Below are 15,776 nucleotides of genomic sequence, written 5' to 3' on the forward strand. Positions count from 1 at the left end.
CTTTGCACATTATTTATGACTAAATACTTTTTCTGTATTTTGCACAATTTGTCTAAATTTCTTTCTTTATTTACTTTTATCTCTTTTGTATTTGTTGTCTTTTTTTGGAGTATAGTTTACACCACACAACAGGCCATTTTGGCCCATGAGTCCGTGCTACCCAATTTACACCCCATTAACCTACACCCCCGGTACGTGCTTGAACGGTGGAAGGAAACCGGTGAAAATCTGTGCAGACACGAGGAGAACGTACAAACTCCTTGCAGTCAGGGCAGGATTCGAACCCCAGTCTTGATCGCTGGCGCTGTAAAGGCATTGCCCTAACTGTGCCTATCTGACCCACTGGGAAAAAGTATCTCAGTATGTGACCTCATACATGTACTCTGACAATAAATCTGAACTTTGAACTTGGGAGTAATGATTTTAAAAATGGAGCTGGAGATCAGTGGTAAAGAAAGCACATGGCGTGCAGATTTCAATATTCAGTGGTCTCAGCCTTGTTTTCCCCCCATGCCACCTTACTAACCTATAGTAAAGGATAACCGTAGGTATTCTGGGCTTAGTAAGGGATTGCATGTGAATTACACCTTAATAAATGAGGTTTCAACATTCAGTTCAGCAGTAACAATGAACCTCAACTGCGACTCTAAAGTACGTGAATAGAAAGTTTGGTCATCTCGGAATACCTGATCTGGGTTCTTGGGATGTGAAATCACGGGCTTCGTTAAGAGGGATGAAGTTGAACGTAGACCTGAAGAAGGTTTCAAGTGTTTTGGGAAAGTTGCAGTCCAGAAAGTTTGGAGGGGGGTTGGGGGGGGGGGGGGGGGAGGAGGAGGGGGGAGAGAGAGAGAGAGAGAGAGTTTAAAGTAGCTTAAGATGAGAAATAATGTATCCTCACACTGTCCACGTCCCTGCGATGGATACAATGCTGGTCAACAGCGGCAGGAGCAGCCAGCAGCTCATGGTTGAGTCCAAGGGTTCAAGCCAGGTCCACCAGCAGCGGCTCCACTTGGTTACACCATCCCGAGGAAACCAGCGAGAGCGGGGCAGTGGAAACGCTCGCCGCCACAGCCGTGAGTTCCCAACCAGCTCCGGCCCGCGATGAATCACACACTGAGAGCGAGTTCACACCCCAACTGCAGCCGGCAGGAAGTTTGGAGGAAATTGCATCTGTTGTCAGCCGTCAAGCTCCCCCTCTCGTTGTCTCTCCTGCGGCGAGGGTGACATTTCGGCAGGTCTGATGCACGTCTTCAGGTCACCTGCAATGAACGTGTCTCACATTCCCATCAATGCTCGTTTGCATAAATCAAAGATCATTAATGATGTGTCAAGATTGGATGGTGTCGAAGACCTTTTCACTGCTGGCACGAAAATATTAAATCTACCCCACCTCTACCAAAATATTACAGGTGATTTGGTAACATCTTCTAAATAGTTCCATCATCTACTTAAAAACACTGCTGGAGAAACTCAGCAGGTCAAATAATGTCCTTTATCTTTGGCTTGGCTTCGCGGACGAAGATTTATGGAGGGGAAAAGTCCACGTCAGCTGCAGGCTCCTTTGTGGCTGACAAGTCAGGCAGGCACGGTTGCAGGGGTCGCAAGGGAAAATTGGTGGGTTGGGGTTGGGTGTTGGGTTTTTCCTCCTTTGTCTTTTGTCAGTGAGGTGGGCTCTGAGGTCTTCTTCCAAGGAGGTTGCTGCCCGCTGAACTGTGAGGCGCCAAGATGCACGGTTGGAGGTGATATCAGCCCACTGGCGGTGGTCAATGTGGCAGGCACCAAGAGCTTTCTTTAGGCAGTCCTTGTACTTCTTCTTTGGTGCACCTCTGTCTCGGTGGCCAGTGGAGAGATCGCCATATAACACGATCTGGGGGAGGCGATGATCCTCCATTCTGGAGATGTGACCTACCCAGCGCAGTTGGATCTTCAGCAGCGTGGATTCGATGCTGTCGGCCTCTGCCATCTCGAGTACTTCGATGTTGGAGATGAAGTCGCTCCAATGAATGTTGAAGATGGAGCGGAGACAACGGTGGTGGAAGCGTTCTAGAAGCCGTAGGTGATGCCGGTAGAGGACCCATGATTCGGAGCCGAACAGGAGTGTGGGTATGAGAACGGCTCTGTATACGCTAATCTTTCACCTCTTCATCAAGGTTTGAGGGAGCCCAAAATGTCAGTTATCTATCTTTATCTTTGCTGTATGAAGGACACGGTTTGATCTGCTGAGTTTCTCCAAGCCTTGTGTTATTACTTCAGAATCAGAATCAGGATTTAATGCCATGAGATTCGGTGTTTTGCCGCAGCATCACAGTTCACAGCCATCTTACAACATTACAATGAAAAAAAATAAAATAATCAGGAATTTGATGGCAGCGGGGATGAAGCTGTCCTTGTGGCGCTGAGCACTCATCTTTAGGCCCCTGTACCTTTTCCCCAATGGTAGCAAAGTGAAGAGTGCAAGGCCTGGGTGGTGGTGGGGGTGGGGGGGGGACTGCTTTCTTAAGACATCGCCTCATGTCAATGTCCTCGATGGTGCGGAGTCTTGTGCCTGCGATGCCGCAGGCTGAGTTAACAGCCCTCTGGAGTTTATTCTTGTCCTGACAGTTGGCGCCTCCGTACCAGGCAGTGATGCAACCAGCCAGTACGCTCTCCTCATAGATGTTTACGGGAGTATTCGGTGACGTACCGAACCTCCTCATGGAGATCACAGCGTCTGCAGACTTTTGTGTTTTCCTCCATCATCTAATTGTTGTCCCCTGTAGAAGCTCTTTCCAGTCATGGGGATAAATTTGACTTCTCCGGTTTCTGTTAGCTCACTCTATCCGTATCCCCATCCCCCTTTCCTCTTGCTTTCTCTCTCTCTCTCTCTCTCTCTCTCTCTCTCTCTCTCTCTTCCCTTTTCCCTCTACCTCATTCAGCCGAGTGGCGCCTCTCCCGCAAAGCTCCAGTCTGACACCAACACCATCACCCCCCCCCCCCACTCCAGTCTGCTGCCACCCTCCCGGCTCCAGTTCAACACCACTACCCATCCTCGCTCCAGTCCGATGCCACCATCCCCCCACCCTGCACCAGTCCGGCACTACCGAAAAATCAGAGCGGCCTGCCAGTCAACCACAGATTCACCATCTGGTTTGTGTCGTGGCACCATTTTTATGTGTCTGCTCCCCGTAACTTTAGAACCTGACTACGCCCCTGCCTCACCCAATCAATTCTCACCTTTCTCCTCTCCTGTCCTCCTACTCATGTCCAATTAACACCTTTTGTAGGTTGGTCTGTACTCTGATAGAGGGAACCAGTAGAACATTTGTATTTCCAGAAGCATTAGAAAAATTGTTGCGTAAAAGGCTAGTGTAGAGCTAAGAGCTCCTAGAATTCAAAGTGCTTTAGCATGGATTGAAGATTGGTTATCACACAACAGAGTTAAGGGTGAGAAAAACTGAATTTTTTTTTTCACGTGTAATGTAGAGTGCGTCGAAAGAACCAAAGACTTGTTGATCCAAACCAAGGCTTTTATTAACTAAAAGGCTGGAGCATGTCACACATAGATCGACCAGTCCAGAATGACCTGGTCTGGCTAGGAGCAATCCTTTAGGACCTGCCAGTAGGTGTGGCTACACTCTCAGCTAATCACAGTCATCCTACACTACAATCTGTACATATACACATTGGTGACAGAATCTGTACTATCACATGTGACAACTAGAATGTCTCCAACATAATTTCTTGCCAATCATTATTATTATTGGTCATCCTTCGGTTTGAAGAAGACACGTTGCTGTGCAGTTCATCTGTGGACACGAAGATGACTCTGCCGTCCCAGTCTGGAAGTGCAAAGTCTAGCACAATGGGGGCTCTGAAAGTCAGTTGTCGTAATAACCATGGCTGCTGCTCTGCGATGCCGTTCACGGCCTTCCACCAGTCTTTGGCAACGCCTGCCTTCAAAACTGGTGTACATTCCCTGTACAATTCTACAAGGTATCAGTGAACCTGCACCTGGAACATTGTGTAGGTTTGGTTTCCTTATTTAAGAAAACATATACGAGCATTGGAGGCAACCCAAAACAGAGTTAATTAGCTGATTTCTGGAACGAGAAGCTTGTCCCACCAGGAACAGGGATTCTGTCGAGGGAACATACAAGAATCCGACAGGGGAAAGATGTTTCTCCACTGCGTAGAGGGGCTCCAATATGGGGACTGTTCCAAGATGAGAGAGTGCACTGGAATTTCTCCTCATTTTTGGGAATTCTTAACCCCAGAGGGCTTAGGAGGCCAAATCGCTAGAGGCAGATATACTTTTGATGGATTGGGGAATTGAAAACCTAGAGAACCTGGCATAGTTGAAGACTAGGGGAGATCAGCCACGATCATGTTGAACGTTGCATCGAGCTTTGGGGATGGAGGGGTGGGGAGGAAGGTCACCTAGTCTGCATTCTCGTGTTCATGTACTATGGGAAGGCTGCACTGAGCCGTGTTGGGACAACATTATCTTTTCTTTCTTTGGCTTGGCTTCGCGGACGAAGATTTATGGAGAGGGTAAAAGTCCATGTCAGCTGCAGGCTCGATTGTGGCTGACAAGTCCGATGCGGGACAGGCAGACACGGTTGCAGCGGTTGCAGGGGAAAATTGGTTGGTTGGGGTTGGGTGTTGGGTTTTTCCTCCTTTGTCTTTTGTCAGTGAGGTGGGCTCCGCGGCCTTCTTCCAAGGAGGTTGCTGCCCGCCGAACTGTGAGGCGCCATGATGCACGGTTGGAGGTGATATCAGCCCACTGGCGGTGGTCAATGTGGCAGGCACCAAGAGATTTCTTTAGGCAGTCCTTGTACCTCTTCTTTGGTGCACCTCTGTCACGGTGGCCAGTGGAGAGCTCGCCATATAACACGATCTTGGGAAGGCGATGGTCCTCCATTCTGGAGACGTGACCCACCCAGCGCAGCTGGATCTTCAGCAGTGTGGACTTGATGCTGTCGGCCTCTGCCATCTCGAGTACTTCGATGTTAGGGATGAAGTCGCTCCAATGAATTTTGAGGATGGAGCGGAGACAACGCTGGTGGAAGCGTTCTAGGAGCCGTAGGTGATGCCGGTAGAGGACCCATGATTCGGAGCCAAACAGGAGTGTGGGTATGACAACGGCTCTGTATACGCTAATCTTTGTGAGGTTTTTCAGTTGGTTGTTTTTCCAGACTCTTTTGTGTAGTCTTCCAAAGGCGCTATTTGCCTTGGAGAGTCTGTTGTCAGATAGGTAAACTGGTTGACCGTTTTGAGTTTTGTGTGCCCGATGGAGATGTGGAGTCATGGTGGGGAGCTGGCTGATGGAGGACCTCCGTTTTCTTCAGGCTGACTTCCACGCCAAACATTTTGGCAGTTTCTGCAAAACAGGACGTCAAGCGCTGAAGAGCTGGCTCTGAATGGGCAACTAAAGCGGCATCGACTGCAAAGAGTAGTTCACGGACAAGTTTCTCTTGTCATTATACGGTTGAAGTTATTGTTGAACAGGATTCCATCAGCACCATCTAGAGGATATAATGCAGATTTGGAAATAACAAACGTGCTTTGTCTTGCTCCTGACTTTCTCCTCTCAATTAGTATTATCTGGTTTCCAATTCTCCATCTTATAGTCCTAGCTAATCTCTCAAGATCATACACATTTTATAATCACCATTAAATCCTCAACTTAACCAAGTGTAGGAGCAAGAATGACATACTTAATTAAATGTAACTTTTCTATGAACCAGGATGCATACCCAGGAAGCAGATCAGATTTCTGGATTTCAGATTTATTATCAGGAGTACATACATGACATTACGTACAACCCTGAGATTCCTTCTTCCTGCGGGCACAGCAGGATTGGTCGTGCAAAAAAAAAAACTGTACCTGACGTACCCATGTAAACGAATAAAGAAAAATAAACAAACTGCACGATACATGGAGGAAAAAAAAGTTAATGAAGTGCAAATGTAAGTGTTCTTAAACGAGTCCCTGATTGAGTTTGTTGTTGAGGGATCTGATGGTGGAGGGGTAGCAGCTGTTCCTGAACCTGTGAGGGCCTTGTGGCACTTTGACCTCTTTCCTGACCAGTGGTGGATTGACCATTAGGCTGAGTAGGCTTAAGCCTAGAGGACCAGAAGGGAGGGGGTCCCGAGTGTAAGGTAAAACATCATGAGATGGGAATGTGTAGGGAGTTACCCTGTACAGGGCAGTAACAAGAAGGGGAGGTGTCCTTGTACTCCTGTTAGGTAAAACATCATGAGATGGGAATGTACAGGGCTGTAACAAGATGTGAATGCATCCTTGTACTTACAAGATAAGAGAGACATTGATGGATTGAGAGGCAGGAAGCTAGCAGGGAAAGGATAGCAACAGTTTTAGTCATTGGACAAGTAATGATATGATGATGTTCTAAACATGTATCCAAGGGTATAAAAAATCACCATTTTGCTGATAACGGCAGAATGCATTCTCCGACTAACATGGTTGGTCGCAAGTGTTACAATCCGGTAATAAAGAACAAAGAACCCTGATTTCGACTCAGCCTGGTGTTTGTCTCACTCATTCATGAACAAAGCAGACCTAACACGAGACCAAAAGAAAATGGTGTAGATGCGAGTATTTTGGATGATATTCCAGTACTTCTGCATTTTTATCATATCTGGAATATTACAAATACTATGTTATTTTCTAAATTAGGCTGCAAACATATAAACTTTTAGAAGTTATGCTTTTAGGACTTCATACTACAGCCGCGAGATTGCATTCACCATGGCGACGTTATTGTGTCACGAGTTGGTGCTAACATGCACGTATACTGGTTAAAGACAGGGAGCGAATCCCATTGGAACATGACTGCTAGTATTGTGAAATCTATAAAATATGACGGCAAATGGAAACGTTACTTCAGGAAGTCCATGTTTTACCACCCCCTTACAAATGGCAAGAAAATCAGGGGAAGCTGGCTGTGCTATTCTCCAAGCACAGGTAAGGCATTCTGCCTTAACTGCAAACAGTTTTCAAGTGAAGACCATGCTTGATTACTCGACAATACCAGTCAGAACGTGATTACATGAAAACCCTTCTGGACAGGGTTGTTGCTACAATTAAATTTCTTGCTTATACACGTAGTTCATTACACCTAGTACAATGATACAAGTTATTTAACGTAACAACGTCACTTTATTCTATTCAATGTGGAGGGGGCAAGGTCAGGCGGAGCCTTACTAAAGCTCAACCTAGGGGCCCAGGTGTTAGTTAATCCACCAATGTTCCTGATGCTAGCAGCGAGAACAAAGCTTATGCTGGGCGGTGTGGATCCTTGATATTTGCTGCTGCTCTCCGACAGCAGTGTTCCCTGTAGATGTTCTCGATGGTGGGAGGGTCTTGCCTGTGATATCCTGGGCTGTGCCCATTACCTTTCGTAGGGCTTTACTCTCATGGATGATTAAGGTTGGAATTAGTGCTAAAAGGATTGATAGCATTAAATAGAGAAAGATGGATTACACCTAGTAAAATGAATTATGTTTTTTATATAGCCACTGTGTTCTGGGAAATTATTCCCAAATTCCTGGTACGCAGTCTGTGTAGAAAGATCAGAGCAGAAATTAGTGGCTCGTTCCCACTCTAAAATTTTACCTACGGTGCCTCTAGGCATTATTGCGGACCGCCTACCTGCAGGTGGTCCGCCACAATGGGCTAATGAGTACGACGTAATGGGCGACGTCGACCCACATCCAGCCTACGTTAAGTACTGCTCTGCAGTACGGATATAGTGATATCCGTACACAGGTCGTTCTGTGTGAACGGCCACTCCGGAAGGTAAGTACAAAATTGACAACAGAAAAATAGTGTTATTTATATGTAAAAAACATAAATGATAGAGAGAATCTTTCCTTGTGGGAGAATCTTACACCAGAGCCTACTGTTTAAACATAATATGTCGCTCACTTGAGATAAAGGTGAGCATTTTTTTCTCTGTCAAGGGGATTGACAAACTCTCTTCTTTAAAAGGTGGAGGACGTAGGGCCTTTTGAAATTTTTAAGATAAAGTTAGATGGAAAGGATTCTGTGCATGGATGGGAATGCAGTGCAGTGATTACAATTAAATCAGTCGTGATCTTATTAAATAATGGAGCAGGGTTGAGGGACAATGTGGAAATCTTCATCCTAACTCAGACGTTCATATGAAGTAGTGCCAGGATTTCCAGGCTGATTAACTGTCTGACGTTACGCCCCATTGTCATGGTTCCTCTACCCTCATAAAGGTGACTTAGAGTTGTGGAAAATTCTTCGGAAGCAGCCCTTCGGATTCAAGAAGATCCCGCGCCCACTCCAGTTTTTGGATTCTGATGCGGCCAATGTGGGACAAGTAGTAAGGTTCAGAAAGTGAAACGTTCCTGACACCTGACGCTGATCCCCCTGCTCTGTTACAAGAAAATTATCCTCTACTATTCTCTATACTTGTCTTTATAGAGTAATCTTGATCATTTCACCCACTATGCTAATGTTTGGATGCTCAGTATTCAAAATTGTAATAACATTGGGGCAGAAGGCTGTCCCACTGCTAGTGATTATCAAGGGAATTGCAGACTTGGACCCAAGGAATAGTTGTGGCCAGTGGAATCGCAGTGGATACAATGAAATAACCGTGGAAGGTGTTTTTAGAATGAATCAAACAGATTTACTCTTCATAACCCGCACAATGGGCACTGATGTCCTCATGCATTGACGTCACGTGGCCAGTTCGATGCCTTCTGGGAGTTGTAGCGCTGCTACATAGTCAAAAATTGTGCCAATGTCTACCCAAAGAACAGGTGTAGAATTTTCATCCCAAATATAATCGTCAGTACCTCTGCGAACAGATGGTCCTTTCCTGACCATCGTCCATACCTTGCCCGTGATGCTACAAAGAAAGTTCAGGCGATGACTTCATGCCCTGTCGTTACTGACCGTTGATTCATTGGCTTTCTGTGTAAATATAATCCCAAAACATGCTTCAGAAATATCTGTGAGAGGCATTTGGTGTCACAGGTTTCAGCAACCTCGAATTTCCTGCATGAAGCCAACATCTCTGTAAAAACCAAGGCAATAAATAGGAGCTGATGAAAAGGGAGGAATGGGAGGGGAATCTGCAATTCAAATCATTAACGCAGCTGATTGTCTCCACCGACTGGGCTTCTAATACAGGCCCCTGCCTGTTTTCAGCTCCTACCTTGAAGAAGCCTGAAACATCAGCAACGTATCTTTACCTCCTATGGACACTGCAAGACCGGCTAAGTACCCCCAGCATTTCTGTGTCTGTTTTACTCCCACTTTTATTAACGTCAGGGCAGAAGCCAATTACAGGCATTTCAACCTGTGCTGCCCAATTACACCCCAAAAGAAAACTGTGCAATTTGGAGGGTGGGAGAAAACCGGAGCACCCTGGAGGAAACCCATGCAGACAAACTCCTCAAAGACCGCGTTAGATTTTAATCTGCGCCCATGGCACTTAGCACTATGCCAGTGGTTTTCAAACTTTTTCTTTCCACACATAATCCCACTTTAAGTATTCCCTATGCCGTCAGTGCTCTGTGATTAGTGAGGGGTTGCTTAAGGTGAGTGGGAAGGGAAGGTTGAGAATCACTGCTCTAGACCCAATTGTTACTGATATTTTGCCTGAGAAAAATTGTCATTGATTCATTTCTTTTGGAGTTATGAAACCCTACACGTAACGAGTCCATTAGGGACGATTAAAACAGTGGTTTTCAACTTTTTTCTTTCCACTCACATACCACCTTAAACAATCCCCTACTAATCACAGGGCATCTATGGTATAGGGATTGCTTATAGTGGTATGTGAGTGGAAAGAAAAGGGTTGAAAACCACTGCACTCCACTAACTGTGCCGTGATTGAAGTGGCAAGATTTACTTTCGACAATCTGCAGCCTTCTTGATTTTTCCCGTGTCAAAGTTTGAACTTGAGCCCAGTCGTTACACATCTGTGCTTTAAAAGGACCATTACTCACCCTTCAACCACAAGTATGCGATCACTTGATGCATTTGACTACTTTGTTACTCTTGACAGCTTCTTTGACTTGTTATGGGTCCCAGGTTTACGCTGGAACAAGGTGAAGTCTGTGCAGAGTAAACACAGAGGAACCACAGCAAGTTCCAAAAAGTATGTCTGGTTTATTCAAGATTCCTCTCAGATTGCGCTCATGTGAGCCAATATAGTTACATATGCTTAGGCAATACTGAGGTAATTGATGGCGTCTTAAAAAAAGAGAGACGTGCAGCAGCAGGGAAGGTTATTAAAAATATTCTAAGCTAAAAGTTGAAGGCCTAACAACTGGAAGACAGAGGTGAAACTATGAATTCAGTGGATTTTGAGGTTCTGGATAAGGAGGAGATCATGATAAGGAATCAGTACTAAATGGAACGCCTTTTATCAAGTTATCTTTATAATTGAAATTTGAATGGTTCGCTGTCCATTTACAGATTGATCAGCGCTAGAAACACCTCAAAGTTAAAAATTCTTTCACATATTCAATCGCTGTCAAAAATATATAATTCATTTTGTTATAAAAATCAAACCTTTATTTAAAAACAACTTAAATTTCAGACAAATGTTTCAAAGATACCAATGGAAATGGACAAGCTTGGTCCCCTCAGGATGCCTTCAAGAATCTGCGATAATTTTAAACTGAATAGAAATGTTCGACAGGTACCCTGATCACGTGGGGTGGTGGTGGCTTGTGCTGCTTTAAGGCAAAGATAGAGATACAACAGAATAGATCAACCTGCCAGCTAACATTTTGAAGTCTAGATCATAGCCATTGCGTCTTGGGTGCAGTTGACGTGTGCACTGGACACTCTGCTGTTGTCTGATTTACAATGGGCCTTCTTGGCTTCTTTTGTCAGCATTTCAAGAAGGGTCTTCTCAGTAATAGAACCAAACTCCACGGCGAAAGTCCCATAAAAAATGAGGATAATGATGGTGAAGACCCACTCACAAATAGCTGCTGCATGCTGAAGATCTGACCTCTCCTGAATGAAGAAGACCCCAGCTTAATGACAGTATTAAGGAATTATACACTGAATAATGATGTTACCTTCATAATGAATTTCTACAATGCATTCTGTTGATTATTGGACCCTCTGGATTCAGGTCACTTTTAGCCTTTCTGGACTGGATTCATGGGTAAACTATAGTAGGAAAGACTAAAATTCAGTATGAACCAGCTGGTGGTTGGGTATAAAACAGGGTTGGCACCAAGGAGGTGCATCTGTGGGCATTGCCCCCACTGAAGCAAGGTGCTGTGCACCCCCCCGTACATTCGCAGCCAGCGCTCACAATCAGACCCACCCCCGCCCCCTCCAGCATCACTAGCATCTAGCTTGATGCACACTAGCAACCCTCCACCTGTTCCAGGCAGCATTCGTCAAGCATCACTAGTGGCTATGATGCTTAACACCATAAAAGCAGTGCTCTCGGCACCTACATTGGAGATGGGCGGATGATGGTAACAGCCCCCACCACCCCCAAGCGAGTTTATGAGTGTCGCACTGTGCCCCCTCCCAACATTCATTCTGGCACCGACGCTGATATAAAACCAGTCCCAGAAACCGGGGACACAGTATATGCACTTGTTGGTGTGGTGGTACACCACTGGCCTACTGAAGAGGGAAACCTCTGTACCTGCAGAAGAGCATAGGGACAAGACAACACATGACCGGCTGTCAATCAGCCGACCTGAATAGACCAAACACCACCCGGTCGGGTGTCAATCATCTTCCAGGATATAAGCCTGAGCCAGCCCTTCAAAGACTCTCTCAGAGTTTACAGCAGCTCTCCTCACAGCTGCCTCTGTGGAAGTTTATGATGAATAAAGCCTGTTGTACAGTCTTTTGGTTTTGTGTGTTCGCTTCTGACCAACAGCGCACCATAGTTGGTAATCCCTGAAACCGGGGATATGGAGTCCAAAGGGTTAAAATCACACTTCAGGGTATTTTGTGATCTGTTTGACATTTCAGAATATTGGGCAGGATTACGTTGACGTGAACATGTCACTGATTCAGTGGCTAAGGTCATGGCCCACAGGTCAGATACTAGAAATGGGCAAACAACCTTGCCGGCTACCTCACTCATAAGCTGGTGGCAAAAACAGTCATCAAGCTGCCTAAGGTTGAGGCTCTACCCCACAAACTGTCCTGAAGGGGTTTGACAGACTGGCTGAAGAAAAATTCCCCTCATCTCCGTTGTAAAGCTTTTAATTTGAAGTTGTGCCCGCTATCGGGTGTAATGCTGTGAGAGGGAATATCTTCAATGGGGCAAGGATACGTTATCAGAAAAATCCATCAGTACGTTTAATAGAAACAAAAAGTGCTGAAAATATTCAATAATTCTTGATGCATTCGTATCAGTATGAAAACACAACAAGGCATGAGATCTGAGGAAGGGGCAGAGCTGAAAGATGTTTCAACAGTCCTTATGTACTGATTCGTCTTCCTTCAACATGGGTGGGTGGGCAACCTTTTAATTTTTAATTTAGACATACAGGCCATGTCGGCCCACGAGTCCGTGTCGCCCTACATCCCTGGTACAAACTCGTGGGCCGAGATGGCCTGTATGTAAGATTTTTTTTGTGTAAAGATCAGGTAAAACAAAATTACATTGAATTGAGAGTCAGAACAGCCTGAAAATGAAGTGAGGCGATGTTTGTAAAAGGTCAAGAAAACATAAAATATTTGTGTAGTTTCAACTCGGTGGATTGTTGTGGTCTGGTATGTGAGTGACTAAGAATGTTGAAAGGTGTAGACGGAGTAGATATAGAAAGGTTGTTTCCCATGTGGGAGAATCTAGGACAAGAGGGCACCACTTCAGGATGAAAGGGCGCCTGGTTATAACAGAGATGCGGAGGAATTTCTTCAGCCAGAGGGTGGCAACATTTGTTGCCACAGACGGCTGTGGAGGTCAGGTCCTTGGGTGTATTTAAGGCAAGGATTAATAGGTTCTTGATTAGCCAGGGCATCAAAGGTTATGGGGAGAAGGCCGGGCAGTGGGAAAAATGGATCAGCTCGTGATTAAATTGCAGGACAGATGGGCTGAATAGCCTATTCTTGCTCCAAAGACATGGTGTTATGAATGTATCGCTGGTCATACTGATGAGCACTTGCTTCATGGAAAGGATACTAAGGACAAGGTTGATGAAGGCCACGATGGTGAGGAGAAAACGGCAGTGACCTATCCGATAGTCCAGTGGATTCTTTGCAATCTTGTAGGTGAGGGCAGACTGGAAACAGATGAACAACATACTGCTGGGAAATCCTACCCCAGCACCAACATAGTGTAGGATTTTGGCGTTGTCGACCTGTAGACAAAAGAAAAATGCAGCTGATAAATACACACCATTTTCTTTCACATTTCCTCATCGAAAGGTCACCTCTGCTGAAAGCAGCTCCTTCTCGCCAAACTGCACCGAAACATCCCTAGTTTCAAAACCACATAATCCAGGTGAGGATAAACTCACGGGGTTTAGTTTCAGCCAAAAGTAAATCAAAATTTGAAAAATTTTATTGAGGAGCGGCACGGTTAGAGCAATGCTACTCCAGCACCAGTGACCCAAGTTCGAATCCGGGTCTGCGTGGGTTTCCATCGGGAGCTTCGGTTTTCTCCCAACCTTCAAAACATTCAGGGTTTGTAGGTTAATTGGGTGGCACAGGCTCATGGGCCAGAGGGACTTGTTACCGTGCTGTATGTCTACATTTTAACGATACAAGTGAGATGTTTCACCACCAGCAGGAGCAACTGAATCAATATCAAGTGATGTCGCTTCATATTGCACAGTTATATATAAGCAGAAACACTATCTTATTTTAGGGGCACAGAAAAATCAACGTGCATTTATAGAGTGCCCCAAGACGCCTCCCTAAATTTTCAACTATCAGAGCAAATGGGTTTCTGAACTTGATGGCAGGGAACATCCAATTGCATGATACTTTTAACATGGCAGATTGAGCATTATTAAAGTGAATTCAGATGATGAAAAAGGTCAATTAGACAGAGGGGAAGAAAGGTAGAGAAGTTTGGATGCGAGAGTTAGGAAAGTGAAAATTCCTGGCCATATGACCCAGACAAAGCCATGCTGACTCTCCCTGGTCGATTCTCACCTTTCCTAGTGTAGATACATATGTCCCCTTCCCTAATACAAGCGTTAGACTCACCAGCTTCCATTTCCTAGTTTGTTCCTGTTGTCCTTTATTGGCTGGAATCCATCACCTCACCCATGAATATATCCGTCAGGGCCTTAATAATTTTCCCTCTTGCTTCCCATTAAAGCATAGGATTTATTCACCTTCATGCCCACTAGGATATCTAATACCTCCTCATTTGATATTGTCTTTATGTACAGGACAATTTTACTTTCCCAAATGAAATCTCCAACTATAATGATTTGCTCCTTAATGAACACAGATGTGGTGTTTGTCAGCTAAGGCATTGAGTACAACAGGCATGATGGCTGGCACACATGCAATGGGCTGAAGGGCCAGTTTCTACAATGTGCAACACTACAAGACTCAGTATTCATTTAAGACCATCCACATTCTCAAGTTCTAAGCATGTGCGGATTACCTATCGAGGTGGTTTGCAACCTTTTTCTCACCTTAAATAATCTCTATGCCATTGGTGCTCTGTGATTAGTAAGGGGTTACTTAATGTGGGATGCGAGTGGGAAGGGAAGGTTGAGAACTAATGCTCAAGACCAGATTATTACCGAAATATTTTGCTTGAGAAAAATTGTCCCATTTCCCTTTGGAGTTCTGAAACCGTGCACATAACGAGTCAATTAGGGACTATTAAAACAGTGCTTTTCAAACCTTTTTCTTTCTGCTCGCATACCACCTTAAGCAATCCCTTACTAATCATGGAGCACCTATGGCATAGGGATTAATTAAACTGGTATGCGAGCTGAAAGAAAAAGTTTGAAAACCAATAGCCTATTTGATCGTTAAGGAGTCACAGAAGCATATAACACGACAGTGCAGTAAAAGGCCATTCAGAACCATTATTCTGCCTAGACCCATTGACCTGCACCAAAACCATCAATATCCCTCCCATCCATTAACCTTTCTTTTACCCTTGCCCTTAATATAAAATGCCTTGAGATTTTCCTTAATCTTGTCCTCCAGTGATATTTTGTGACCCTTCTTGGTCCTCCTAAATTTCTTTTCAAAGTGATTCCACTTCACATTAAATATTCCTATTTTCAGCACCTGATACCTGCAATTTACTTAACTTTTATTTCTTTATCATAACACTGCGGTACAGTTGTTAACACCTTTACAGCGGGAGCAATCTGGACGGACCTGGGTTCGAATCCCACACTGTCTGTAAGGAGTTTGTATGTTCTCCCCGTGTCCACGTGTGTTTTCTCCGGGGGCTCAAGTTTCCTCACACCCTTCAAAATGCATCAGGGGTTTAGGTTAAATGGGTGTAAAGCGGGTGGCGTGGATTCGAAAACAAAATGGCCTTTTACCGTGCTATATGTCGCTCCATCCTCAACATCCATTGGAGCGCTTACACCCCTAACGTTGAAGTACTCGAGATGGCAGAGGTCGACAGCATCGAGTCCACGCTGCTGAAGATCCAGCTGCGCTGGATGGGTCACGTCTCCAGAATGGAGGACCATCGCCTTCCCAAGATCGTATTATATGGCGAGCTCTCCACTGGCCACCGTGACAGAGGTGCACCAAAGAAAAGGTACAAGGACTGCCTAAAGAAATCTCTTGGTGCCTGCCACATTGACCACCG

At 45.1% G+C, this 15,776-nt stretch overlaps 2 protein-coding genes across 5 annotated transcripts in view; both read right to left on the reverse strand.

Annotated features, from left to right (window-relative positions):
* LOC138736343 (transmembrane protein 150A) overlaps positions 1-1,254 on the reverse strand; it is a 37,336-nt gene extending 36,082 nt beyond the window's left edge. The window contains exon 1 of the mRNA XM_069885697.1: positions 899-1,254. Coding sequence (XP_069741798.1) covers positions 899-963 — 65 coding nt within the window. The 5' untranslated portion in view covers positions 964-1,254. The remainder of the gene's footprint in view (positions 1-898) is intronic.
* Positions 1,255-10,538: 9,284 nt separating this feature from the next.
* Positions 10,539-15,776, reverse strand: part of LOC138736344 (transmembrane protein 150A) — a 49,152-nt gene continuing 43,914 nt past the window's right edge. For all 4 annotated transcript variants that reach the window (XM_069885699.1, XM_069885700.1, XM_069885698.1 and 1 more), the window contains 2 exons: positions 13,158-13,335; positions 10,539-11,031 (listed from right to left, as the gene is read on the reverse strand). In XM_069885699.1, the coding sequence (XP_069741800.1) occupies positions 10,787-11,031; positions 13,158-13,335 (423 nt within the window). In that variant the 3' untranslated portion in view covers positions 10,539-10,786. The remainder of the gene's footprint in view (positions 11,032-13,157; positions 13,336-15,776) is intronic.

Source organism: Narcine bancroftii, chromosome 6, assembly GCF_036971445.1.
Source record: "Narcine bancroftii isolate sNarBan1 chromosome 6, sNarBan1.hap1, whole genome shotgun sequence".
NCBI lineage: Eukaryota > Metazoa > Chordata > Chondrichthyes > Torpediniformes > Narcinidae > Narcine > Narcine bancroftii.